The 27,904-nt window shown below is 41.1% G+C and overlaps 1 protein-coding gene and 1 long non-coding RNA gene across 4 annotated transcripts in view; one reads left to right on the forward strand and one right to left on the reverse strand.

Moving 5' to 3' along the window:
- The window catches only part of NDFIP2 (Nedd4 family interacting protein 2), a 69,571-nt gene extending 55,743 nt beyond the window's left edge, over positions 1-13,828 (reverse strand). For both annotated transcript variants that reach the window (XM_034758279.1, XM_034758281.1), the window contains exon 1: positions 13,702-13,828. In XM_034758279.1, coding sequence (XP_034614170.1) covers positions 13,702-13,737 — 36 coding nt within the window. In that variant the 5' untranslated portion in view covers positions 13,738-13,828. The remainder of the gene's footprint in view (positions 1-13,701) is intronic.
- A 14-nt stretch (positions 13,829-13,842) lies between these two features.
- Positions 13,843-27,904, forward strand: part of LOC117870869 — a 31,445-nt gene continuing 17,383 nt past the window's right edge. For both annotated transcript variants that reach the window (XR_004644056.1, XR_004644055.1), the window contains exons 1-2: positions 13,843-13,979; positions 19,316-19,415. This is a non-coding gene — a long non-coding RNA (uncharacterized LOC117870869). The remainder of the gene's footprint in view (positions 13,980-19,315; positions 19,416-27,904) is intronic.

The raw sequence follows: 27,904 nt of genomic DNA on the forward strand, positions 1-27,904 counted from the left end.
AGAAATGTCCATGCAAACTGAATATTGACTGATTCACAACAGGTCTCGCATCATAAACCTTAACTGAATGCAAATGAAGAATTGTGGAGACTTCAAAAAGAATCAAACAGGAAGAAAAGGAAAAAAAAACAGCAGGGGGAGAAAATCCTACCTGGTGGGTGCACTCCAAAGGTTTGCTTTACTATTTGGAGGCAAGACAACACGCTGGCACCCTTCACTCGAGGGGGGGGGGGGGAAGAGAGGGAAGGATGACAGTGCTTTTGCTTCATGAAAAAGGGGTCTCAACCAGGCATCTTTGAAAACAAGGAAGAGAACTGTGTGATATTAACAAAACAAATATACCTAAGTGCTGTAGTGGTAAGCAAAGTGCTGGTCATGGGGTGAATCTTACAAGCTGGTGTATAGTGTTACTTTGAGAATAGCAGGCCTGGTAATTCTGTGAGTGTTCAGGGGATAAGGGACTGGACGCTGTATGGAATGCTCCAACAACACGGGGCTTGGTGCGTGTCTATCGCTACCAGTACGGAAAGAGTGAGCCCGGAAAGTAGCGCTTTGTGCTGCCAGAGGCAGGTGGTTTCAGCGAGATCCACAGCAGGCAGAGACAAGACTGCTTCACACTAAGTGCAGGTTGTGATGACATGCCGCAGATGATTCAAAAGGTTCCGCCACAACCTAAGAACTGTCTCCTAGCCAAATTTCAAATCTATCACCTAAAGCTGGTGTAAAAATATTGTTGCTTTTTTAAAATGGGAAAATAATTTTTCACCATCAAAAACATCTGATTTTGCATAAATAACACACACACCCCAGGGATAAGAAAATATCTGCTAAATTTTAGCCCCAAGGGTAGAATAGTGACAAAGTTTAAGCAGCTAAAAATGGAAAAGCCTGTGCAACCTTAACTGTAGATGTCATTACATGCTCTGTGTATAAGATTCTTTGCTTTGACACACAGTTAGTTGATACTTTTAATGTAAATTTCTATTAAAGGAGTTAATAAAAGTATAATAAAATGAGCCAATAATAAAAATGTTACATTACCTTAATTAACCCATCTTACTAATAAGATGATAAAAGAATTAAATTAGTTTCAAGCACTGAAGATGACAAATTTATGATAGTCCTTTACAGTTCTTACAACTGAGAAGATGTGACATCTCGGAAAGCCCACAAGAGAAAATAACTTCTAAGTGTTTATATAAATATACTAACAACTTTCAAGTACAGGCTGAGTAAGAGGATTTTTTTTCCCCCTCAAACACTGAGACAAACAATTACCAGAGCAAAAATGGTATTACTTACCCAGAAAACAAGTAATGAGTGAAAAAAATGCATAGAACCAGGGTGGATAAAAATCAATGGTTTGAAAAAAAAAATCGTATTTTTTTTAGGGAAAAAAACAGATGCATTATAGCTCAAAGAGATCATCATGGAATAGGGATTATAAACTAATTCTATAGTATGAGACAATATATTCACATAATGTCTAAGAAAAGTTTTGTAAATGAGTGCCAGTAGTTCATAGATTAGGGACCCAACCATATGGGTTTCCAGGGGCTTCTTTACAGAAGATTTAGGTTAATCTTTCTATCTATCCAATGGGACTCAGTGCTCAGTCTAGAACAGTGGTTCTCAAAGCCAGTCCACCGCTTGTTCAGGGCCAATGGGGGCTGCGGGAAGGGCGGCAGCATACCCCTCGGCTCGCGCCGCTTCCCGCAGCCCCCATTGGCCTGGAGCGGAGAACGGTGGCCAGTGGGAGCCACGATCGGCCGAACCCGTGGACGTGGCAGGTAAACAAACCGGCCCGACCTGCCAGGGGCTTTCCCTGAACAAGCGGCGGACCGGCTTTGAGAACCATTGGTCTAGAAGATACCGTCAGAGATACTTCGTTTTGCAGTTCTCAGACTGTGGATTTGTCTCTCCAGAAATAACATGCTCAGGAGGAAGCTGGGTTGAAGATGATGAGAGGAACATGTCTGAACATGCAGGATCTTCGGGTTGGTAAACTTTTTTATTTCATACTTCTTTCCTAAGGACTGCCTATCTTCCTTCTGGACTATTCTTGAATTCTCATGTTTGAGCAAAAAATATAGTTGTTACTATATGGTACTATCATTTTAGATGCAGTTGTGATAAAAAAATAAATAAATAGCTGAAATAGGCAGATCTTCCTTTTACAATTTCACCTTTAAAGTAATACTGAGTGTCAGTGAATGCAATGAGTAATACTAAATGAGCAGTACAGTAATAATAATTAAATAACTGCATTGACTTATTTTGTTTAGGAGAATCCATCCTCAACATACAGGATTCTGAAGACTATCCACTTTCAAGATCACCATCATTTTCTATAGTTTCAGCGTTATCTGCCAATGATAGCATTTCAGTCACATCATGTATGTCACATAGCCACAGTATATCCTGTAGCAAAAAAACCCAAAACACGCCATCTTCATAGAGAAGTTTGTGATAAGAACCAGATTACAAAGAAGAGGTAATTGATGGAAAAATTGCCCAGTTTGTTTATGCAACACACGCTCCTTTCCATATGATTGAAAACCTACACTTCATTAACATGGTTCAGTCATTAAGACCAGGATACAGTCCCACGCAACAGAGCAGATGTCACAGGCAAATTGCTGGATAAAGTATATGAAAGAGAAATTGAGTAGTGTGCAAAAGGTCTAGAGCAGAGGTGGGCAAACTTTTTGGCCCAAGGGCCACATCTGGGTATGGAAATTGTGTGGTGGGCTATGAATGCTCATGGAATTGGGGGTTAGGGTGCAAGAAGGGGTGAGAGCTTTGGCTGGGGGTGTTGGTTCTAGGGTGGGCCTGGGGATGAGTTGGGGGTGCAGGAGGGTGCTCCAGGCTGGGACCAAGGGGTTCGGAGGGCAGGACGGGGATCATGGCTGGGGCCTAATCTGATGACAGTTTGTGAACAAAGTCCTGAAATAAATAAACACAGTAACTCCTCACTTAACATTGTAGTTATGTTCCTGAAAAATGTGGCTAAAACTATGTTAAGAGAATCCAATTTCCCCATAAGAATGAATGTAAATGGGAGTGTTTTGTTCCAGGGAATTTTTTTGCCATACAGTACAGTACTATAGTTGGGTGGTGCCCCCACCTTACCCCACACAGGCACAGCCCACTGGCACTGGAGACAATGAGGCAGGCAAGGAGGCTGAAGGTGCTGTAGGGTAGGAGAAGCACGTTGCACAGCTTCCCCTTCTCTGCAAGCACCAGGGATGGGGGGAGGGTGGGCTCAACCCTCGGCCCACCCACGCCACCCCTTCCCCCAAACCCCCACCCTTAACCTGCCTCTTCTTCCCCTCCCCTCCTTTACTCCGCACACCGTCCTCCCCCTCCCTCCTGAACGCTGCAAGCCAGCTGACTGCTGTGGGCAGGGGGGAACTGCGCCCAGTCTTTGCTCCTGCCCACGGCAATCAGCTGGCTTGTGGCGTTCGGGAGGCAGGGGAGGGAGGGGAAGCCTGCACACCGAGTCCTGCTTCTCCCCCCTGCCTCCTGAACACCGCAAGCCACTTGATTGCTGTGGGCAGGAGGCCGGGGGAAGAGGGGTAAGGGGCTGATCCGCGGGGTGTGCCAGCGGATGGGAGGTGGGGGGGGGCATAGGGGAGCTGATAGGTGGGCTGCCAACTGAGGACAAACCAGGCAGCCAAACTGTTATAGTGAAGCATTGCACAACTTTAAATGGAACATGTTCTATAATTGAGCAGGGACATAAGATCGAAACAACATTAAGTGAAAGGAAGTTAAGTGGAGAGTTACTGTAGATGGCACTGTCACAGCCAAAGTTCTCAACATTGGGCTTAAGAGAAATGCTCAACACATGCTGAGTACCCTGAAGCCTATTTCTGTAGCCTAGAACAAAATGCAGGGAAATAGCTGTTTTATTGCTGATGCTGTTGAAATTTGGAAGGAACTGAGTGAGATTGTGACGGTTGGGTCACAGAGACCCCCTTGGGACTGCCATCTGATGTGCTAAGACTACCTCTGAGCCCGTTTTCCCTGCCAGCTTGGGACTTCAGTACCTTAATTAACAATTTTAAAATCAGGTTTGTTTTTGTTAAACTTGAATGTTTAACTAAATTAAAAAAATATATATCATATGCTTTTTTTGTTAAAATATTATGTTTGCTGTTGAAGAAAAAAAAAGTCCAGAATACATAATGTTGTTTCAGTTAAATAAAACAATTTAAATGTCTGTCTGGTGATGTTCGCCTCCTAATACAGCAGGACAAGAAAATCCTCCAAATATTAAAAATTAACCTGTTGAATTGGAGCTAGTTTACCTCCCAAGGACTTCATAAAATCTGCTTCAATTTCCTTTGATAAATGAAATAACCAAACAATCAGTCATTTTCTGATATAGCTGTAAAACTAATGTGAAAACTTTTCACAATAAATCACTTTAAAAATATAGTGTGTACCTTCTAAAAATGAAACCTACATCTGTGAGTTGTGAAGAATATGTATTAAGGTTATAACAACCATCAAGAATGCACTTTTATGCAGAAATCCATGATTAAATCGAGTCTGACTAGTGATTTCAATCATGATTTAAATCAATTTGATTTCAATCAAATCCACCCTGCATAGAACCATTACCTTTGAAAAAATACTAATAATTAAGAAAATATATGGTATGTCACAATGTTACACTTTACCATTTTTAGCCGACGGGTTTGCCAGTCAGTATTAAGAATTCTTAATCACCCGAAAATAATTTGGAAGAAGAATAATTCAAGCCTTTGACAATTATTCACTGGCGTTACTCTTTTAGGTCCATTCATACCTGATTGTGACATATTAGATTGTAAGCTGTTTGGGGCAGGAACTGTCTTTTTGTTCTGCATTTGTACATCTAGCACAAGGGATACTGGTCCATGACTGGGATTTCTAGGCGCTACGATAACACCAAAAATAAGGTATGATGCAAACATAAGAAAGTAGTTGACCTTATCTTTCACAATGACCCAAGACATACATTGGCTTGTTAATGAACAGCTCAGCAATTCAAAAAGGAACTGGAGGTCAATGAGCACTTGCATTTCACAATTAGATTTGGGGAACATGAAGGTGAGAAACCCAGAACAGTGGAGGAACTCAGATTTATTTTGTTTCTTTGTTTATATTGCTCAATTTACTGATTAGTCAAAGTAAAAGTGTACCACTCCATTTTGCCTGGTCTGTCAGGTGTACATGGCCAAGCTAAGACATGTATTACCTCACGAACATAAACTAATATAAGTTTACCACGTATATAAAAACCATGTACTTTAATTTTAGCCTGCAAATGAAATTATGTACACATAGAATCTGCTGTTTATATATATATTTTTAAAAGATTTAAAAACAGCACCACCCTATATGAGGTTATATCAAGAGGAAATTTGATAGCTATCTTCCTTCATTCACTAATGAAAGAGTAAAAAACTGATTAAAGTTACTCAAATGAAAATGTACCTACTCGGGACATTAAACCAAAAAAAAAAAAAAAAAAAAAAAAAAAAAATGCTTTTACTTGCAGCTGAAAGTATTGTCCATTCATGATTACATCAACTTATTTTCTCATTTTTAATAAGTTACTCTATATATTTCCGTACAGTACTAAATTCCAGACTGAGCTAGTATGCAAGAGGCCGGTTCTTTGAGGGTACAGCTCATCTCACTACATTAGTTCTTCTGTGCTATATAACATGGAGCTTAAGGAGGACAAAGTCTTGCACAAGCCCACTGCATTGAAGAAAATTTTAACCTTCAATGGACAGTGGATTTATACTCATTAAAAATGTCAGTATGACTGTCTTAGGCATTACAGTGAAGACTGTAAAGGTTGTCACTGGGATGTGGCAATGTTTCATTGTTTTTAAACAGATGTTTAAAAGCAAAACACTATCTTCAATTTTCGGTACCTTGTATCTACTGTATCACAATTGCTTCAATGGGGGAAAAAAACCAAACAAACAATGGAATATTGTTATATAAATTAGTTTGATCTATTCAGTGATACCAGTCATCAGAAGGTTCTCCAAGATTAACAGGATCAGAATTTCTAATGTAAACAATCTCAGTCTCTCTCTCTCTCTACATACATCATAAAGCAATAAAAATGGAAAACCAATATCTTTGTCAGTCAAATTTTAGGCTCAGTGCCATGAGGAGCCGGGATGAGGGAGGGGAAAAAAGAGGAGACTTAACTAAAGCTTTTTCCAAGTTTCCTGAGTAGGTTCAATTTAATTTGAATGCTTGCATGGTGACAACTGAAGAAGCTGAACTGACTGATGTATTTTATTATTTCTAGCTTGTGGTACTTTAATTAGTTGCAAATATAGCCAGAGTTTGCACTGGATGCATGTTTTATAAACCAAAAACCCTACAAGCACTCAACATACTGTAATGATACAGAAAAAAGCACAATTTCACAAAATGGAAAAGACAACTGAGAAAATTTAGCATGTGAAGAAGTATGAAAAAGTTTGTTTAAATTGATATCACAAATAACTGTGCATCACAATGTATACCCGCGTGTAAAGCGAAAGAACAATATTTTTTATCTTTTAATGCACTATGTACGGTGTTAGGTTTTCTAAATCACACCTGCCTCTACTGTAACATCGAGGTCCAGACACGTGTACCTTGCAGAACAATGATCTTACATTTTCTAAATAACTTATCTATCTTGATTAGAGCGTAATGAATGTGCCTACCACTAGGGTAAAACACAGCAATCATCAGTAGACTACACGCTGCATAGCATCCATTACTTAGAGCCTGACATCTCACACACACACACACGTGACCTAGCAGCCAGAGCATCCTCCCTAATTTCCATATGTGGAATTGTGTGACTCAGAGATGGCAGATTGCAACAGGTTTTATAAGCAAAATGGGACCTTCCTAATAGAGGGTTATTGTTTGGTTACATCTCCTGGTTTTCCACTGTGTGTGTTGCAAGTGGGAAGGGATGTTCATCAGGGACCACTGAATTTCATAACTGAGGGGTCCTCCTGGGAAGGCAGGGGGTGTAACTGTACATGAACATGGTTGATTTACTCAGAGGAAGGCAGAATGAACCACGTTACTTTGCCTTGGGTCCCACAATAACGTCGTTCTGGATCTTATGGCAACTCTTCAGTACTGAAAAAACATTGCTTGCTGAAAGATCATCAAGGACCTTAGTCAAGTACTATGGGTAAAAATTCCTTAAGCGACTTAAGCACTTGTGTCCCACTGACTTTCAATAGGACTTAGATACCCAAAGCACTCTGGTGCTTTTGAAAATTTTACCCTGGAATTTATTAGTAATGCAAAACAACATATTTCCTAGAAAGGCACAAACATGAACACTATCCCAAACTTTAAAACTTAATGGTTTACAAGTTTCTATAAGGACTGTTGATTAATCGCAGTTTAATTGAACTGTTAAACAACAGAAAACCAACGGAAATTTATTAAATAATGTGGATGTTTTTCTACATTTTCATATATATTGTATTCTGTGTTGTAACTGAAATCAAAGTATAGATTATTTTTATTACAAATAGTTGCACTGTACAAAGGATCAATGAGAGATAGTATTTTTCAATTCACCTCATACAAGTACTATAGTGCAATCTCTTGGTCATGAAAAATTCAACTTAGAAATACTGATATTTTTTTGTTACATAACTACACTCAAAAACAAAACAATGTAAAACTTCAGAACCTACTGGTTTACTCAGTCCTACTTCTTGTTCAGCCAATCACTAAGGTAAGCAAGTTTGTTTACATTTACAGGAGATAATCCTGCCCTCTTCTTATTTACGTCACCTGAAAGTGAGAACAGGCGTTTCATGGCACTGTTGTAGCTGGCATCACCAGGTATTTACTTGCCAGATGTGCTAAAGATGTATATGTCCCTTCATGCTTCAGCCACCATTCCAGGGGACATGCTTCCATCCTGATGATGCTCATTAAAAAAAATAATGCACTAATTAAAATTTGTGACTGAACTCCTGGGGAGAGAATTGTACATCTCCTGCTCTGTTTTACTCGCATTTTGCCACATATTTCATGTTATAGCAGTCTTGGATGATGACACTTTCACTGCAGATTTCACAAAACACAAAGTAGGTACCAATGTGAAATTTCTAAAGATAGCTACAGCACTCAAACCAAGGTTTAAGAACCTGAAGTACCTTCCAAAATCGGAGAGAGAGGCAAGGAGTGGAGCATGATTTCAGAAGTCTTAAAAGACCAACAGTCCGATATGGAAACTACAGAACCCAAAACACCAAAAAAGAAATATCAACCTTCTACTGGTGGCATCTGACTCAGATAATGAAAATGAACATGCGACAGTCTGTACTGCTTTGGATTGTTATCGAGCAGAACCTGTCATCAGCATGGATGCATGTCCCCTGGAATGGTGGTTGAAGCATGAAAGGACATATCAATTTTTAGCGCATCTGGCAAGCAAATACCTGGTGACGCCAGCTACAACTGTGCCATGAGAATGCCTGTTCTCACTTTCAGGTGACATTATAAACAAGAAGCGGGCAACATTATCTCCTGCAAATGTAAACAAACTTGTTTGTCTGAGCGACTGGCTGAACAAGAAGTAGGACTGAGTGGACTTTGAGGCTCTAAAGTTCCGCGTTGTATTATTTTTGAGTGCATTTTTTTTTTTAATATAATTCGACATTTGTAAATTCAACTTTCATGATAAAGAGATTGCACTACAGTACCTGTATTAGGTGAATTGAAATATACTATTTCTTTAGTTTTTTACGGTGAAAATACTTGCAATCAAAAAATATAAAAAGTGAGCACTGTACACTTTGTATTCTGTGTTGTAATTGAAATCAAGATATTTGAAAAACGTAGAAAACATCCAAAAATATTTAAATGGTATTCTATTATGGTTTAATCGTGCCATTAATTTTTTTTAATTGCACGATTAATTACAATTTTTTTAATTGCTTGACAGCCCTAGCTTCTATATATTTGCAGTTAACTACTCTATTGCTAGTGTTCTACTCCAATAGGGACCAACATATCAATTAAAAAAAAATAAAACCAGATTTTTCTGCAGACATGCTTGAATAAAAAAATTAAAACAAGTAGACACCAGAATAATACTATCCTAATTCAAGAAGAAAACGAGCATACAAATAAGAAGCTGTGGGGAAAACTGATTACTGAAGAAATTTCTCTCTGCTGTTACAATTCCACTAGGGTTGATGTCTCCCTTCAATTACCTGACAATGAACCGAGCAGGAAAAAGGAGACAAAGGGGCGAAACAGAAAAGGGCATAGCAGCACTGTTCACGTTCATAATGAGATTTTTCGAATTGTAAAGCACTTGAACCAATAAGACTTCAGTTTACAAGTTACTGAGGGGAAAAGGAAGAAAATATGAAAAAAGGGTGACAATTGTCATATCCCAATAGGATGAGGATGACAAAATTCTACCCAGTTGTTCACAGCACAGCAGAAGTGTAACAGAAAAGGAGGTATAGAGAGCATTACCAATTACACATGTCCTAGGAGAAAGAAAGTTACATAACACTCTGATCTACTTATGGGTCTTAGTTTGCAACTCTCCCCCTCCCCTGATACATTTGCAAATACAACCGTTAAAACACTGCAATTTAACATATTAAAAATATATTTGTATTTTTATCCAAAAATGGTAGAGAAAGTTTTGTTCTTTTAATATTTTGAATCTTCAATAAATTCTGTCAAAGAAATAAAGCAAGGAAATGTTGGAGTCAAAGTTCTTATGCAGAACAGTGTGTGTTGAGTTAAAATTGTAACTTAATGTTCATTAAACTGAACAAAAATGATCTTTTTGAAAAACTTTTTACGGGAAGTTGATGATCTACTTCCTCAAAAGCCATAGAAGTATTAATTATTCAGTCAACAATAGTAGGAGAATTAATTCATCATCCTGATGTATTTACCAGAAAAAATATCCTGGAGTCACAGCAAGAGGAAAGGTTGGGGAGAAAACAGCTCAAAGAGCTGGAGAGGGAGAAAAGAAAAGAAATCCATATTTGCTATTATCATACCAGAAAAAAGAAAAAAAAGATACACACAATGCAGTTATGGTACTGGTTGGATTTAATGAGCTTAGCAATAGGGAGTGGGAGGCTCACAAAACCAAGTATTAGAAACGCCTATTACCATCTTCAAAATAAGATTATGTGCTGTCATGGCAAGGTGCTAATATTGTACAGTGAATCTAAAACAGTTTTGGTTCTTCCACCCTTTGGAGCCATTACAGTATGTGCACAATTGTATTTGATACAGTTGATAGTGTCAGGTCTGTCTGCATGCTGATGGACAGGATAAAATATGACTGAAACAGTCATGGTCCTTCCTATGATACAACAATAACCCTTTCAAAATGAGCTCTTGTTGGCATATACTGTAAATTAAGCATGTTATTCTCACTGTGACCTAATCCAAGTTCAGTGCACACTATTTTAATGTAAAAAAGTTGAATGAAGTTAATAGCAAAAATTGCTATAATTACAAAATTCATTTACATTAACCTTTATGTAGTCATTTTCAGGTAATTTATGTGGTGAGCTATTTGAACTACCTCTTGCATTTATTTCAATTGCACTTGTAGGAACTCCACCCACAAGGGCACTCATCCAAAAATCTGGGCACCTTATTCATATTTAAAAAACAAAAGGACATGAAAAACAAGCTGACAAATGCTTCTTCCTTCCATCATGCACACATCAATCAAATGAATTAAAAATTTTATTAAGATGATGTTTAAAAAAAGTGAACAGTTTGAGCATAGAAGTTTCTGGTTACTAGGGAATAACGTACAGATTATCGAGGGTGCAAAGTTTGGTTTAAGATCAGGTGGCATAAGGAATACATAATCTGCAATATCCCCGATTGGGGGTAAAAGGTTGATGGGTCAAAGTACAGGTATTGAGATATGAGGGTATGAAGTTCATAGAGTGGCTATGTTTGGGCGTGGGGTATAATGAGTGGATGATGATGATGAGGATGGATTGACCTTCATTTGGTGAGATTTAATGTTCAGGGAGTTTATGGTACCAATTCATATGATCCAACGGAGAAGGTAACTTGGTCCCTTTCTCGTAGTGGGAGAACGATGTCACTCTGGCTTAATACAACTTCAAACTCCTACCATACGAATTACACTTTCAACAATGTCCGCCCTCTGCCAATTCTGCTCAGATGGGCTTTACAGTATGCCAAGAAGGTTGTTTCAGACCTTGGAGACCTTGGAGCAATGGGGTATTTCAGAAGGAAGGTGCCAATATGAAGAACTCTCTACCAGCAGCCCTCTCCCCTTTTTATAACTAGGTGGATCAAAATGCAAGGCCTTTGTTGAATATAAAAAAAGGCCATAGTGGGTCAAACCAAAGGTCCATTTAGTCAAGTAGCCGGTCTTCTGACAGTGGCCCATGCTAGACCAATTAATTCCCTTTGACACAATAGGGCAATCATCAAGTGATCCAACCCCAAATCCAGTCCCAGCATCAAGGGCTTAGGGACATTCAGAGCAGGATATTGCACCCCGACCATCCTGGCTAATAGCCATTGATGGACCTATCCTCCATGAATTTACGTAATTCTTTTTTTAATCCAGTTATAGTTTTGGCCTTCATGACATCCCCTGGCAACAAGTTCCACAGGTTGACTGTGCATTGCGTAAAGACTTCCTTTTGTTTGTTTTAAACCTGCTGTCTATTAGTTTCACTGGGTAATCCCTGGTTCTTATGTTACATGGAGGGGTAACTAATACTTCATTATTCACTTTTTCCACACCATTTGTGATTTTAGACCTCTATGATATACCCCCCTTAGTCCTTTCTTTTCCAAGAAGAATAGTCCCAGTCTTTTTAATCTCTCCTTGTAATGTTCTATAGGTCAAAGATAAAACCTTGAATTCCACCTGAAAACCAAGAGGCAGCCAGTGCAAATCAAAGAGCACTGTTAACATAGTGCCTCTTGGTTGCAGTGTATGTAAGCAAGCAGGCTGCCACAATTTGGGCCATGTCAAATTCTTTAGAATGATTTAAGGTGTAGCCATGGAATACACTGCAATAATCCAGTCTCGACGTGACAAAGACATCAATCACAGAAGCAAGGCCTATGTCAGAAAGAAATAGGCTGCTGGCAAAGTACTGGTGGTAAAAACGTTCCAGGACACTGCTGCAGTGTGATTATCCAAGAGCAGATGGGGATCCAGCACTGTCCCCAAGTTAAGCACTCAAGTAACACGTGAAAGACATCCCATCTATCAAAAGGAGAGTTAACAACTACCCCATTGTGGGTTCTGAAAAAATAGTTTTTTAGGACTCTAAAAATGTTCTCAGCACAAATATCTACATTTATTTTGGATTGCAAACAATGCAGCAGAAATGTTTACATCCAAATAGGTTCTGAGATCCAGAAAGACTAGGAAATGGACTAAATATAAGTGAAACTGACTAGTTTGTTTTCATTATTTACTTCTGAGTTTGGACAACAAGTGAGTTAGTTACAATTCATATTAATAAAACATAATTATGACTCATCACACAAATTAACCTTTTTTAACATTATGGTCCTTTAAAAATATGATTAAAAGCCACAAAAAATAAGGAAGTTATTGAGTAAGGCTAAAACTTCAGGCTTGCTCTAACTCACTCTTGCGACTATTGCTGAGCCTACATTTTACAAACATAACGTATGTGATGTTAAATACAGGTACTGGGACTAGAGACATAATACAATCAATTCAGGATGGAGTGTCACCATTGACAATGAACTGTTTTGGGGAAGGGAGAAACAACACAGTGAGAAAGGTGTATTTAATCTAGAAGCAACTGAACGTGATTCTTTGAAAATCTGGAGAATAGTTCTCCCAATGAGACTATATACAAGAAATCATATCTCCGAACCAGGTAACTACAGATTACCCAGAAAAGGATTTAAGAAAAAAAAACACGAATTCACTCCAGCCCACATATGAAGGAAGGAAGGAAGGCCGGACTGGGGAAATTCCCCTGCCCCTCTTCATTTCCCTTCCATGTTTTCAATGCCAGGCAGATATAAAAATAAGTCATTAATTTGAGATTCACTCCTTTGGATAAATCTTTGTCGAGCAATGACTGGAGACATCGGTCTGTGATTTAACTTTCAGAAGCGCTGAAGCCTTCCTCCCCTTCAACTCTCCAAAAATAAGGCTGTTCAGGAGCCAGGAGAAGGGTTGGGCGAGGACGACCTACGTGCCAGGCACTCGGCCGCCGGGCCACGAAAGGGGATCAAGGTTAAGCGCTACGGAGCCATTTCGCTAAGGCCTCCAAGCGCCCCACCCTCGCGGAAGCTGTGAAGTAACCACCCCTGACCCCGATACAGCCACCACAACAAGCCGGGCTCCCCGGCTCCCCTCCCGCGTCAGCGTCCCGGCAGCAAAACAACACAGCAACGAGACTGACCCAGGCCGGCTCCTCCGTGACAGCCATGGGGCGGAAGCTCCACGTCCCGCCACGCCCGGGGCAGAGAGGCTCGGGCAGGGTGCGAGCTCCCCGGCTCCGGCCACAGGCCCCGCAGCCGGGGAAGTGGCCGCGGTGAGCTCCCCCCGCGCCGGCCCCGCAGAGCCGCCTGGGCCGCAGCGAGGATCCCCGCGCGGCGGAAGGAGCCGGGCCGGTCACTCACCACTTGGTAGCGGCTGGCGGGCTGGTGGTGATCCATCCCGGCCGCCCGCGGACAGACAGTGGCGCGGCCCAACCCCGGCTCCTCCGCGCCCGCTCGCTGGCTCGTTCTCCCCTCGCGGCTACCGCCCTGGTTCAGCGGCTGGGCCCTGCCTTCCCCCTCCGGATGCGGCTGCCTCTGAACCGGAGCCGGCCCCCTCGCTCCGTCACCGCCCCCCCGGACTCGGACCCGCCCTCCGGGGGCGGGGCGCGACAGCCACTTCCCTGCGGAGGAGCACGAAGGTGAGGGCGCCGCCCGTGACGCATATAATAAAGCGGGGGGTGCACGTCGGGGCCCAGCCCGTGTTACACACCAACACACCTGTGCGCCTCACACCCCTGTACCCGGCGGGCCCCTTACACTCGCCCTGTGCCCTTCCCAGTCCCTTACACGCCCCTGCGCTCCCCCTTACACACACTCCCCACTGGGCCCCAGGCCAGCTCCCATTGTAGGACTGATTTCATTCTCTTAACTTCTCTAAAAGAAAGCCCTGTTCCAGACATTTTAACTTTTACATCTTACCCCAGTGTAGGATTCTTCTGGGATGTCTGCTTTTAAAAATAATAATAATAATAATAAAAACACAGAAGAGGAGTTTTAAACTGATGTTTTGAAAATTGTATCTGAACTTCACTTTTGACATTTTTTCTAACTCTTTTGTAGGGTTGTCAAGCGATTAAAAAAATAATCGTGATTAACTGCACTGTTAATAATAAAATACCATTTATTTAAATATTTTTGGATGTTTTCTACATTTTCAAATATAATTACCAGTATTTCAATAACAACATAGAATAAAAGGTGTACAGTGCTCACTTTATATTTATTTTTTATTACAAGTATTTGCACTGTAAAAAAAATAAATAGTATTTTTCAATTCACCTAATACAAGTACTGTAGTACAATCTCTTTATCATGAAAGTTGAACTTACAAATGTAGAATTATGTACCTAAAAAACTGCATTCAAAAATAAAACAATAAAAGTTTAGAGCCTACAAGTCCACTCAGTCCTACTTCTTGTTCAGCCAATCACTCAGACAAACAAGTTTGTTTGCATTTACAGGAGATAATGTTGCCCGCTTCTTGTTTACAATGTCACCTGAAAGTGAGAACACGCATTCTCATGGAACTGTTGCAGCCGGTGTCGCCAGGTATTTTCGTGCCAGATGTGCTAAAGATTCACATGTCCCTTCATCCTTTAACCACCATTCTAGGGGACATGCATCCATGCTGATGACAGGTTCCGCTTGATAACAATCCAAAGCAGTGCACACTGTCGCATGTTCATTTTCATTATCTGAGTTGATGTCACCAGCAGAAGGTTGATTTTCTTTTTTGGTGGTTTGGGTTCTGTAGTTTCTGCATCAGAGTGTTGCTCTTTTAAGACTTCTGAAAGCATGCTCCACACCTCGTCCCTCTCAGATTTTGGAAGGCACTTCAGATTCTTAAACCTTGGGTGGAGTGTAGTAGCTATCTTTAGAAATCTCACATTGGTACCTTCTTTGCATTTTGTGAAATCTGCAGTGAAAGTGTTCTTAAAACAACATGAACAACATGTACTGCGTCATCATCCGAGACTGCTATAACATGAAATATAAGGCAGAATGCAGGTAAAATAGAGCCAGAGACATACAATTCTCGCCCAAGGAGTTCAGTCACAAATTTAATTAACACATTATTTTTTTAATGAGTGTCATCAGCATGGAAGCATGTCTTCAGGAATGGTGGTCAAAGCATGAAGGGGCATATGAATGTTTAGCATATCTGGTACATGAATAATTTGCAACGCCAGCTACAACAGTGCCATGAGAATGCCTGTTCTCATTTTCTGGTGACATTGTAAATAAGAAGAGGGCAGGATTATCTCCTGTAAATGTAAACAAACTTGTTTGTCTGAGCGATTGACTGAAGAAGAAGTAAGACTGAGTGGACTTGTAGGCGCTGAAGTTTTACATTGTTTTGTTTTTGAATGCAGTTATGTAACAAAAAATCTATTTTTGTAAGTTGCAATTTCACAACAAAGAGATTGCACTACAGTATTTGTATTAGGTGAATTGAAAAATACTATTTCTTTTGTTTATCATTTTTACAGTGCAAATATTTGTAATAAAATAATATGAATTTTGATTTCAATAACCACACACTATACACAATATATGAAAATGTAGATAAACATCCACAATATTTAATAAATTTCAATTGGTATTTTATCAACAGTGCGATTAAAAGTACAATTAATCACGATTAATTTTTTTGAGTTAATTGTGTGAGTTAATTGCGATTAATCGACAGCCCTACACTTTTGGCTTCTTTATATCTCCAAAGCAGCATGATCTAGAAACTCCAAATATGGGGCCCAATTCTGCACACTGCTTCCATGGAGCATGGCTATTACTTCAGTGGGGCTCTGTGTGGTGGAAGGGTCCACTCAAGCAGAGCTGCTTACAGGATCAGTTGGGGCTTTGTTGTGTTGGCCTTGGTGAGAATTGACTTTTAGTATTCTTATTTTGGTTTTGCAGGGAGGAGGGGATAATAGAGCAGAACCAGAGGGTATTTCCTGGGGAAATTCAAAAATAATATATAAAAAGTTTAGATACATACACACACAGTGTAAAATTTATATTAAAATGTGTGATACCCTAAGCCAGTGGTTTTCAAACTTTTTTTCTGGCAACCTAGTTGAAGAAAATTGTTGATGCCCGCGACCCAAAGGAGCTGGGAATGAGGGATTTGGGCTGTGGGAGGGACTCAGGGCTAGGGCAGAGGGTTGGGGTTATGGGGGTGAGGGCTGCAGGGTGGGGACAGGAATGAGGTGTTTGGGGTGCAGAACGGGGCTCTGGGTGTGATGGTGCACCCCATAAGGCTTTATGGAAATATGCTTATGAATGTATATATGACTTAACTGGAATATGTTTTATGCTACATATGCCATGTAACATATCTCTGTAAAGGTTATGATCTACTGAATCTGTTCATCCTCTTTGTATGTATGTGTCATTGTTGTATTCAAAGTTATGAATATTGGCTGTGTACTTGCTTGATTTCTAAGGCCTTGGCTACACTGGCGCTTTACAGCGCTGCAACTTTCTCGCTCAGGGGTGTGAAAAAACACCCCCCTGAGCGCAGCAAGTTACAGCACTATAAAGCGTCAGTGTAAACAGTGCCCCAGTGCTGGGAGCCGCCCTCCCAGCACTGTAAGCTAATCCCCTTGGGGAGGTGGAGTACCTGCAGCGCTGGGAGAGCTCTCTCCCAGCACTGGCGCCGTGACAACACTCTCACTTCAAAGCGCTGCCGCAGGAGCGCTCCCGTGGCAGCGCTTTGGAGTTTCGAGTGTAGCCAAGCCCTAAGTAGCCTTAGTAAAGCATTTGGTCAGCTTCTTGAGAAAGGAATGTGCAAATTAAGTGCCCAATCAAGAAATACTTAATGGACAATGAATCTTGGAAGGCTCCAATCAACATAAGAAGTCTACCTGAGGATGTTCAGGGTAGCATGTAAACAATGGCTGCTGCCTGTAAAAACTGAGTCATGCATGGACATGTGACTTGCCCTTGTGACTCCAAAACTCCATCTTGGAGCTGGATTTTGCATAGGAGAGAGGAGGGGGTCTCTACCCACAAGCGAAAGTCTATTTAAGCCCCTGGGAGACCCCTCCTTTTTGTCTTCAGCTGGCTAAAGAGGTAGCCTCTCCACCCCCAAGGATACCTGAAAGAAACTGGAACAAAGGACAGTAACTGCAGGGGGTGTGAGTGATTGCTGGACCCAGACTAGAAGGAGACTTGTCTGTAAAAGGAAGCTTACTGGAATTCCTCCGAGGGTGAGTTTTTTATCTGTATTCAGTTTTCTTACTGTATTAGACATAGACTTGCGTATTCTATTTTATTTTGCTTGGTAGTTCACCTTGTTCTGTCTGCTATTACTTGGAACCACTTAAATCCTACTTTTTGTATTTAGTAAAATCACTTTTTACTTATTAATTAACCCAGAGTATGTATTAATACCTGGGGGGGCAAACAGCTGTGCATATCTCTCTATCAGTGTTATAGAGGGCGAACAATTTATGAGTTTACCCTTATACTTATACAGAGTAAAACAGATTTATTTGGGGTTTGGACCGCATTGGGAGTTGGGCATCTGAGTGTTTAAGAGAGGAGCACTTCTTAAACTGCTTTCAGTTTAAGCCTACAGCTGTTAGGGAACGTGGTTCGGACCTGGGTCTGGGTTTGCAGCAGGCTAGCGGGTCTGACTCAAACCAGGCAGGGCATTGAAATCCCAAGCTGGGAGGGCAGGGTAAGCAGGGGCAGAAGTAGTCTTCGCACATCAGTTGGCAGCCGAAGGGGGTTTCTGTGATCCAACCTGTCACACTGGGTATGTGGGGGGCTCAGGGCTGGAGCAGAGGCATGGGCTTACCTCGGGTGGCTCCCGGTCAGCGGCACAGCGGGGGTGCTTCCTGCCTGACCTGGCACCGCAGACCATGCTGTGCCCCGGAAATGGCTAGCAGCAGGTCCGGATTTTAGGCAGAGGCATGCAAGTGGCTCCGTGCAGCTGTCGCCCGCAGGCACCTCCCTACCCAGCGGCCAATGTGAGTGCAGAGCTGGTGCTTGGTGCAAGGGCCGCACGCGGAGCTCCGTGGCCCCCCCGCCTAGGAGCTGGACCTGCTGCTGGCCGCTTCTGGGGCGCAGCGCAGTATGAGAACAAGTAGGGACTAGCTGCCTTAGCCAAGCAGCACTGCCGACGGGACTTTTAACAGCCTGGTTGGCGGTGCTGACCAGAGCCACCGTGACCCAGTGCCTTACATTCAGACCTGCAGTTTGAAAACCACTGCCCTATGATAAGGTAGATAGGGAAAGGGTTAATTAGAAGCTCATTGCATATATTTTTACACTTTAAAGGGACAAAGTTAAGTTTAGGTGGATGATATAAATAGGATGGAGTGAGAGATACCCATTGACTTCCTGGGGCTTTGGATCAAATCCTAATGGCGTTACTCTTTTAGCTCTGTGCATTAGTACCGAAGTTCCTGAATTCAAACCTTGCTGATGACTCATGAGAGGTGGCTGTTACACAACACAAAGAGCCAAATTAACCTCTGATGTAACTCCACTATATTCAAAATCAATTTAGGATGAAACAGGAGGAAATTATTCTAGTAGGGACTGACTCAAATAACACAGTTGTCACTTATGCTATGGTATACTGAATTTTGGACTATTTATTATTGCCTCAGAAGGGGAAGAGACTATAACCAAAGAGAGGAGAAAGAAGTACATCTGAAGTACGTGTCTCACAAAGATAGCCTATACATTGAGTCAGAACAAACCCTTTTCATATATACCATACTAAATAACTAAACATATAGCCTATCTAGCTAGATGTTTCATAGTCATTAAATGAGATGGGCTAAAGAGTAACTCCAGTGAAGTATATTGAGTTATAGTAGGGATTAATTTGACCTACTAAGGTTTACACTATGCTTAATGTTTACTGTGTTGATTTTTCGTCTTTGTTTCTACTGCATGCCAAAAAACAAAACGAAAAAAAAAAACGAAAAAAACCCCACACACTTTGTTTCTCTTAAAGATAACTAGATTTGGATCTGAAGACTTGTGACAGAGTTATCCTTTTGGTACCACAGAGGAAAGGAAGTTGCACCTACATTTCAGAGGATGCTGAGTCAAGAGTAAGTACAAGTCATGTAATAACTTGTAATAACAAGTAATAAAAGGGCAGAAAGCATTCTGTATGATGCTGTGAGGATGTTAGCCAAAGGTCACTGGGAACTTAGGAGCAAGGCTGCCAGACTAGGTTACAACATTTGTTTATTTTTTGGAAGCTATGAGGAATGCAGTACAAAAGACATGCCACTTCTCCAGATTGGATCCAAATTGTAGATGGCACTTGCTGCTCACAGAAACCAAACAAACAGACAACTGAGTATTACTATAAAGGATGTATGTTCTCAAAGTAGTATCTCTTAAAGCTTTTTAATTAAGCTTCCATCACTATTGTACTACAAGCCATGTTTGTCAGATGACATGGAAGGTTTTTTCCCCCCGAGACTTCTTTTGTTTTGATTATTTAAAAAAAAATCAACTTGTTTTTAGTTAAGCTACAAATGCAAGGAAAATTCAGAGTCAAAGCTTAAACTCCAGGCTGTTTCTTGATAAATCACATAACCTTTTGTATCCAACTAACATAACACAACACATACTGTGTGGGTGTTGCCACTGCAAGAAGCAAGTTGCCCGGTCATATGTTAAATGGCTTTTCAGTGTTTTAGCAGATCCACAGAGCTATTTCTGCCCTTTCCCTCCCAGAATGATTTTGTTGCTTCCCTACATAGTACTCCTTACAACCATGGTTATAGTGGCGCATTCTGAGACTCCGGACACAGCTATGCCAGAGTGTCCAAGAGTGTTGTTTGGAGCATGGATTTTTCAGAAAATTGCCAGAAGATGGGATGGAGCCAGAAGGACCCGTGGAACCAGTGAAGCTGTAATGCTGATGTTTCCTAGCCCAACTGAGAAGTCATCACAGATTGTTCATTAGTAATAACAATGTATTTATGTGATTGATCCTTAATCAATGCACTGTGCTTTTAAAGTCTTCCAAACTGTTAGGCCTGGTCTACACTAGACAATTAGATATGTTTAAACAAAGTGTCAGGGGGTTGAAAAATCCACACCCTCAGCAGTATAATTAAGATGACTAAGTCCCCATTTAAACAGCACTAAATCAATGGAAGAATTCATCCACTGACCTAGCTACTACCTCTCAGGGAGGTGGAAGAACCCTTCCTGTCGGCATAGGCGATGTCTTATACTGAAGCACTACAGTGGCATAGCTACAGCAGCACAGCTGTGCCACTGCAGCAAAGTGTAGACAGGTCCTTAAAAACAACAAAAAAAACTTACTTTTCAACCTTCAGTCCTTTTGACATACTGAGCTCTTCCATTTTAAGGCTGTGCAGCTGGCTAGCCCAGCTAGTGCACTGATATCCTAAAGGGTAAAAGGAAGTGTCATGTGATTCTGCCAAATTAGTTTTTATTTTCAAAATATTGTTGTGTCTATACCAGGGATCAGCAACCTTTGGCATATCGCCCGTGCTGCTTCCCACACCCATTGTCCTGGGACGGCGAACCACGGTCAGTGGGAGCTGCGATTGGCCGAACCTGCAGACGCGGCAGGTAAACAAACTGGCCCGGCCCGCCAGGGTGCTTACCCTGGCGAGCCGTGTGCCAGAGGTTGCTGACCCCTGCTCTAAAAGAACAAAAATATTCGTTTCAATGTGTCCATTTTTTCTTTGCCAGCAATAAAAAGCAACATACCTCTATGACTTAAGTGATAAGCAAACGGATGTATTTCAAAGAAATGCTCTGCAGTTCTATAGCACTTCACATCTTCAGAATGCCTTGCAAATATCTAACTATATTTTAAAAGCTATTTAGCATCCAAAAGACATCTCTCAATAACAATTATTATAAAAAAAGGTTAAAGTGTGGGCCTAAATGCTGTTTAAAACACTACTCTAGAGTACTGTACATTATCAAAATCAACTTTGTTTACAGATTCCTCCAAATTTTTTTAGAGATAGTTCACATACTCTTTGGGCAGCTTCTGCTGCAGCAGCTGCCATTGCTGCAACTTTGGCTTTTTCTGCTTCATCGTAAGTAGGAAGAGAGGTAGCTACACTATATGGAGGTGGTACAGGGTAAAATTCATTATGTGTTTCTGTTAAAAACAAAAAATGAGATTCATGCTTTGTATCCCAGAAAAATATCAACAAGAACCATAGACTACAGCAATCTTAGCGGCAGGTAAACAAACCGGCCCCGCCCGCCAGGGGGCTTACCCTAGCTGGCCGCATGGCAAAGATTGCCGATCCCTGGTGTATACATATCACCACCACTGTCTGGTTTATATGTTCCTTTATTTTTGCTTTTTATCTTTACATGTTACAGTATGTCAAAGGCTAGTCCCCTGCTAAGTCTTGTCACACCCTGAGTGCAGACCACACCACTTCAGGTATCCTTCACCACCACCATGTTTTATGTTGTTTTATGTTGTTATTGCAGCAGGCCTCCACCTGCAGTGCTATTTACAAGGCCCCACCAAATCCCCCAATTATGGGGTGGAGGAGCGAGCCAGCCAGCCAGTCCGCCGCATGCCCGCCCCCTCCATTTTGACTCTTGACTTCCCCCTTCCTTCCTCTGATTTTATCTGCTCCCAGCTGCTGGGGTTGTTTCTCCTGCTAATTAATCCCTCAGTTGTAGCTGCACTTGTGAATAGGTCTTCCAATAGGTCCAAATTAACCTCTATTAGTGGGGATTTGAGTGACAGAGTGTAGAGTCCCACACTAACGTTAGTGCTACAGCTGGATAGAAAGTACTGATCTTAAGTGCATTGGGGGTATGTATAATTGGTAAGCACTAATTATAATATTAATGTATAATTAGTTGAGTAGATGCTGAAGGTGAGAGGACTATCATGCTTCAATTCTTAAACAAATGAAATAATTGTTAGTGCTTTGCAAAAACAAAGCACTAACAATTATTTTCCTCTCCTGGAATAACTTATCGTGTTTGTTCAATTTTTTTAAAGTCACTTTGTTTTCAAGGCTTAACTATTTCTGTGTGACTTAATATGCCAGATGCCTAGGGCAAAATAGATTCCTTTTACCCCACCATGCTAATCCACATACCTGATGCATCTCAGTCAAACAATTGCAGTGGACGTCATCAGACTAATAAAAAGAAGAACAGGAGTACTTGTGGCACCTTAGAGACTAACAAATTTATTAGAGCATAAGCTTTCGTGGACTACAGCCCACTTCTTCGGATGCAAATCAGACTAATAGTTACTTGTATTGATTTTCTGATCTTCTGACACAATTTGATGTTGCAATTGAAAAATTTTTACTGTGTTAAACAGACAAATCATTACTAAATGTAGGAGTAGATGAGGTGGCACATTTCGATTGGCTGCTATTATGGTTAGGGATATTTTGAGGAATAATTGTTTTTTACATGATGATCTCTGTGATTCCACACCAGCTGAGTGTCACAACCTCCTGAATCAGGGGCCTACACTACCAGCATGAATTACCATTGTCTTTTTGATCATATTAGTGTTTACTCTAAGCAGACCTCTATTTTTGTTCAGCATAAAATTAAAACAATATGAAGTGTCAACAATATATTTTAATGAAAGTCATATTAGTTTTCAAGTACATAAAAGGTTGTTACAAGGAGGGGGAGAAAAAATGTTCCCCTTAACCTCGTAGGATAGGACAAAAAGCAGTGGGCTTAAATTGCAGCAAGGGCAGTTTAGAAAAAACTTCCTAACTATCAGGGTAGTTTAAGCACTGGAATAATTTGTGTAGGGAGGCTATGGAATCTCCATCACTGGAGATTTTTAAGAACAGGTTAGACAAACACCCACCAAGGATGGTCTAGATAATACCTTCCAGGCCTATGATTCTATGATTATTTTAGAACAGAATAAGGAGATTTTACTTTGCTTTTTGCTGGCAAGATTATTACTTTTGAATTTAGCTCTTACTCATTTGTTGGCATGTTTTTCTGTCTATTGATAGTAATAGTTATTGCAAATTCAGTATTACTGTTAAGGGGTGTGTGTTCTAAATGCAGTTGACTTAAGGACACCATTCTGGTGCCTTGCATATTGCTGTGGAATATAGTGGAAACTTTTATAAGTGATGTCATTAATTCTGCAGAGAAACTTGATTGTAACAGGAAGTTGCCTCTAAAGAGAATTGTTATTTGCAAATTGGAAGTGCATTGAAACAATCTGGGGCTTTCATTCTATTTCACTATTACTTAAAAAAAACAAACTCACCTACATTAAAAAAAAAGTTATAGTTACCCAACTGAAGCGCTCAAAAGTTAGGAAATTTCAGTATTAAGGTTTCCTGTGCAACCTTAATTCAGCCTCCTTATGCAAATGCAATATGATACAGTCTTTAATTCCATTATCACGTACTATTCTTTCCCAACAGCAAACCTGTCTTTGGTCACTACTGCTATGTCAATGGTGAGTAAAGAAAGACATGCTAGCCTTAGAATCATAGAAGAATCAAAGAAGATTAGGGTTGGAAGAGACCTCAGGAGGTCACCTAATCCAACCTCCTGCTCAAAGCCTTATGTCTACACTTCCTTGTCTGTGTAAATTTAATTCAGATCTTTAATGCTGTTTATCACAGCTCTTCTGAAATGGCTGGAGAGCAGAACTAAGTCCATTCTCTCTCCTATAAACAAAGAGAATACTACACTTTTTTTACCATTACAATATAAGTACCTAGAGAGAGCAAAAAGCAACACACACTTCTTCCTCCATTCCCAAACACTCAACAATCACAAAAATAAAGGTATAAAAATGTTCCATTCTTCATAGCTTCATTTTGCATCCTAAGTAATGTTGAAATTCAGACCTATTATACAAATACACAATACAACTGAGAAATAAATAAATTATTTGCTAGATCTATTTAACTAATTTACCCATGAAATGTTTTAAAGCAGGTCATGATTTCCCTGAAAGTACTTATTTGAATTTATTTGTTAAAATATTTTAATTTGAAATTTGAGCTGTGGTAGCTACTTCCCATTGGTTATGTAAGTCTTGTATTGGTTCTGGTATCTGATTGGATCAACGTCACTACTGTTATCAGGAAGGGGGCTTGAAGAAGCAACTGGGGCTTTGAATTTCTCAGGAAGAGATTAAACAGATAAACAAGACTAGACTGTTTTAGAAAGTTTTATATTTATTTCCCCCCTAGGCCATACAGACCTTGCCAGAGCCATCATTGCTAGGAAGCTGGTCTACTGTAAGATTTACTAGCAGGGTTTCAATTTAATTTCTCACCATATTTATGGAAAGAGAGAGAAAGATAGAGAGAGAGACCCTAGCCGTATACCATCAGCACACAGTTTAAAGAAATCATTATAGAAGGATAGGAAGGAGAAATGTGTCTGCCAACAGATATGGCTAGGTTTCAGGAAGATGCAAGGAGCCAGTCCTCACATTAGCACCAATTACATTACATTACAGCCTGGCATTTCTGCAAGAAACAGCACAGCAAGGTCCCACAGGGAATTTGATGTTTTGCCAATTTCAGGGACTAGGCACCATTTTTGAGTCCACAGGACATAGTCCAGTTTGTCTAATCCAGTGTTTCCCAAATTTGGGACGCTGCTTGTGTAGGGAAAGCCCTTGGTGGGCCGGGCCAGTTTGTTTACCTGCCCCATCCACAGGTCCGGCCGATCGCGGCGCCCACTGGCCACAGTTCACCGCTCCAGGCTATAGTTATTTCTGCCTGGAAGACGCTAGAGAAGTCACAGGAATGAACTTTTCCTCAAGCCCCATTTCTTTCCTGTGAATTTCTGCAGAACATAAGCAGATTTCCTGCAAAGCTCCCATCAACTTCAGTGGAAATAAAATAACAGTCCTTAATTACAGAGAAAAATGATAAAAAACAATAATAGTACTTTACAGCTCCCTTAAGGGGTGGCCTGTTTTCCCTGGCTCCTGCACCAGAGCTACCACACTGTGTAGTGTTTTCCTGAAGCAGTGTCCTTGTCTACCTAGAGACCAGACTAGATAGATTCCATTTGATCAAAAAGAGGCATAATTTCTAAGGACATATTAGTATTTGATTTATCTTTTTTAAGAAGACCCTTTGGTCTGAAGTTTGGAAACTAATAGTAATGTCCATTTTCCTATTTCCTGGTACAAAAACACATTGACTTTCACTCTTAATTCATTCCCCAAGTCATCCCATTACTTCTGTCTGTTTCAGGAAGGTCTTTGATGTACAATAGAATAATAGCTTCCTTTGTTACTTTCACAACAGCTGGATTTCCTACAGTTAATATATGTACTTGATCTTCAAGGACCAGATCATCAAACCTGCTCCAATTGCTTTGAGATACATTAGTGGCACAAAATCATAAAGCCAGTGGCTACAGTCCCATGAGGATTTCCCCTATTTAGGGAGATCCTTGAGGGGCATAGAGTTACCATAGCACCAAATCCTCTCCCAGCACACAGGGCATTTCCAGGATAAAGTGGGCATGGCTATCCGTACGTCCTGGCTGCCAGAATGGCCCCTCTGCATCATTGGCATCTAGGAGTAAGTTAGTCAGAAAGCTGCTCTGTTTTTATGCTAGGATCCAGCCTTGCCTCAGACTCATGGGAGAGTAAAGATGGCTTAATGCAATTCTCCCCTTCTTCTCGCCCCTGCCATCTCAGTAATTGCACTGCACACAGCTCAGCCAAATCACAGGAGCTAGGGCCAAGCAAAGTCAGTCATAACAGTTGTTATGTTTCTCCTTATTCCAATCATTTTCCAAACCATGTGCATTTTCTATACAACATATCGATGTAACACCTTCCTGGTGATATAAATGAAGAGTTCATATTGGCAACTAGCTCATTTGTGTACTGATAAATATAATCATTCACAGATTAGTAGACAATTTTAAAAGTACAGATCTCAGGCCTGGTCTACACTACGGGGTTAGGTTGGATTTATCCAGGTTAGGTCGATTTAAAAATTAATGCGTCCACACAACCAACCAACCCCGTTCCATCGACCTAAAAGGCTCTTAAAATTGACTTCTGTACTCCTCCCCAGTGAGGGGAGTAGCGCTATAATCGACTTTATTGGGTTGAATTTGAGGTAGTGCAGACACAAATCAACGGTATTGGCCTCCGGGAGCTATCCCAGAGAGCTCCATTGTGACCACTGTGGACAGCACTTTGAACTCCGATGCACTAGCCAGCCACACAGGAACTTTTGAATTTCGTTTCCTGTTTGGTCAGCGTGGTGAACTCAGCAGCACAGGTGACTATGCAGTCCCCCCAGAATCTTAGAGCGTAGAATGTTTCTACGCTCCCCTTATGATCTCTGTCCCTGAGGTTATCGCAGAAAAAAATGCACTCGCGATGACATGTTTTCTGAGCTCATGCAGTCCTCCCGCACTGATAGGGCACAGCTTAATGCATGGAGGCATTCAGTGGCAGAGGCCAGGAAAGAATTAAATGAGCGCAAAGAGCGGAGGCAGGACGTGATGCTGAGGCTAATGGGGGAGCAAACAGACAAGATGAAGCATCTGTTGGAGCTGCAGGAAAGCCAACAAGAGCACAGGCCTCCGCTGCATCCACTGTATAACCACCTATCTTCCTCCTCATGTTCCATAGCCTCCTCACTCAGATGCCCAAGAACGTGGGTGGGGAGAAGGGGGGCAGACTATGGGCACCCAGCCACTCTACTCCAGAGGATGGCCCAAGCAACAGAAAGCTGTCATTCAAACAGTTTGATTTTTAGTCTGGCTACAATAAGCAGTGTGGCCTTGTCCTTCCCTCCTCCCCCACCCCACCAGGGTTACCTTGTCCGTTATCTCTCTGTTTTTTTTTTTAATTAATAAAGAAAGAATGCATGGTTTCAAAACAATAGTTACCTTATTTCGAAGGGGAGAGGGTGGTTGGCTTACAGGGACAACAAAGGGGGCGGGTTTGCATCAAGGAGAAACACACACAACTGTCACACCGAAGCTTGGCCAGTCATGAAACTGGTTTTCAAAGCCTCTCTGATGCGCAGCACGCCTTGCTGTGCTCTTCTAATCACCCTTGTGTCTGGCGCGTAACAATTGTCTGCCGTTGCTTTCACGGAGGGAGCGGCGACTGAAAACATGTACTCAAAACTACCCGCGAAAATGTTTTTTTCCCATCAGGCATTGGGAACTTAACCCAGAATTCCAATGGGCGGCAGAGACTGCGGGAACTGTGGGATAGCTACCCACAGTGCACTGCTCCATAAGTCCATGCTAGCCACGGTAGTGAGGACGCACTCCGCCGACTTAATGCGCTTAGTTTGGACATACGCAATTGACTGTATAAAATCGATTTCTAAAAATCGACTTCCATAAAATCGACCTAATTTCGTAGTGTAGACGTACCTTCAGAAACTGAAGAGGCTGCTTATAACTGTCACAGAAAACAAGTAACTCAAACATGAAATGTAAGAACCATGACACCCATAACTCAGGGCATAAATAAAGTACTAGATGGTGCCATGATTGCTTCTTGCATTGAATAATCTGCCATTGCAAGAGTGCTTTAGCAAATCATGGGTATTTTTCAAAGTTA

Source organism: Trachemys scripta, chromosome 1 (genome assembly GCF_013100865.1).
Source record: "Trachemys scripta elegans isolate TJP31775 chromosome 1, CAS_Tse_1.0, whole genome shotgun sequence".
Taxonomy (NCBI): Eukaryota; Metazoa; Chordata; order Testudines; family Emydidae; genus Trachemys; species Trachemys scripta.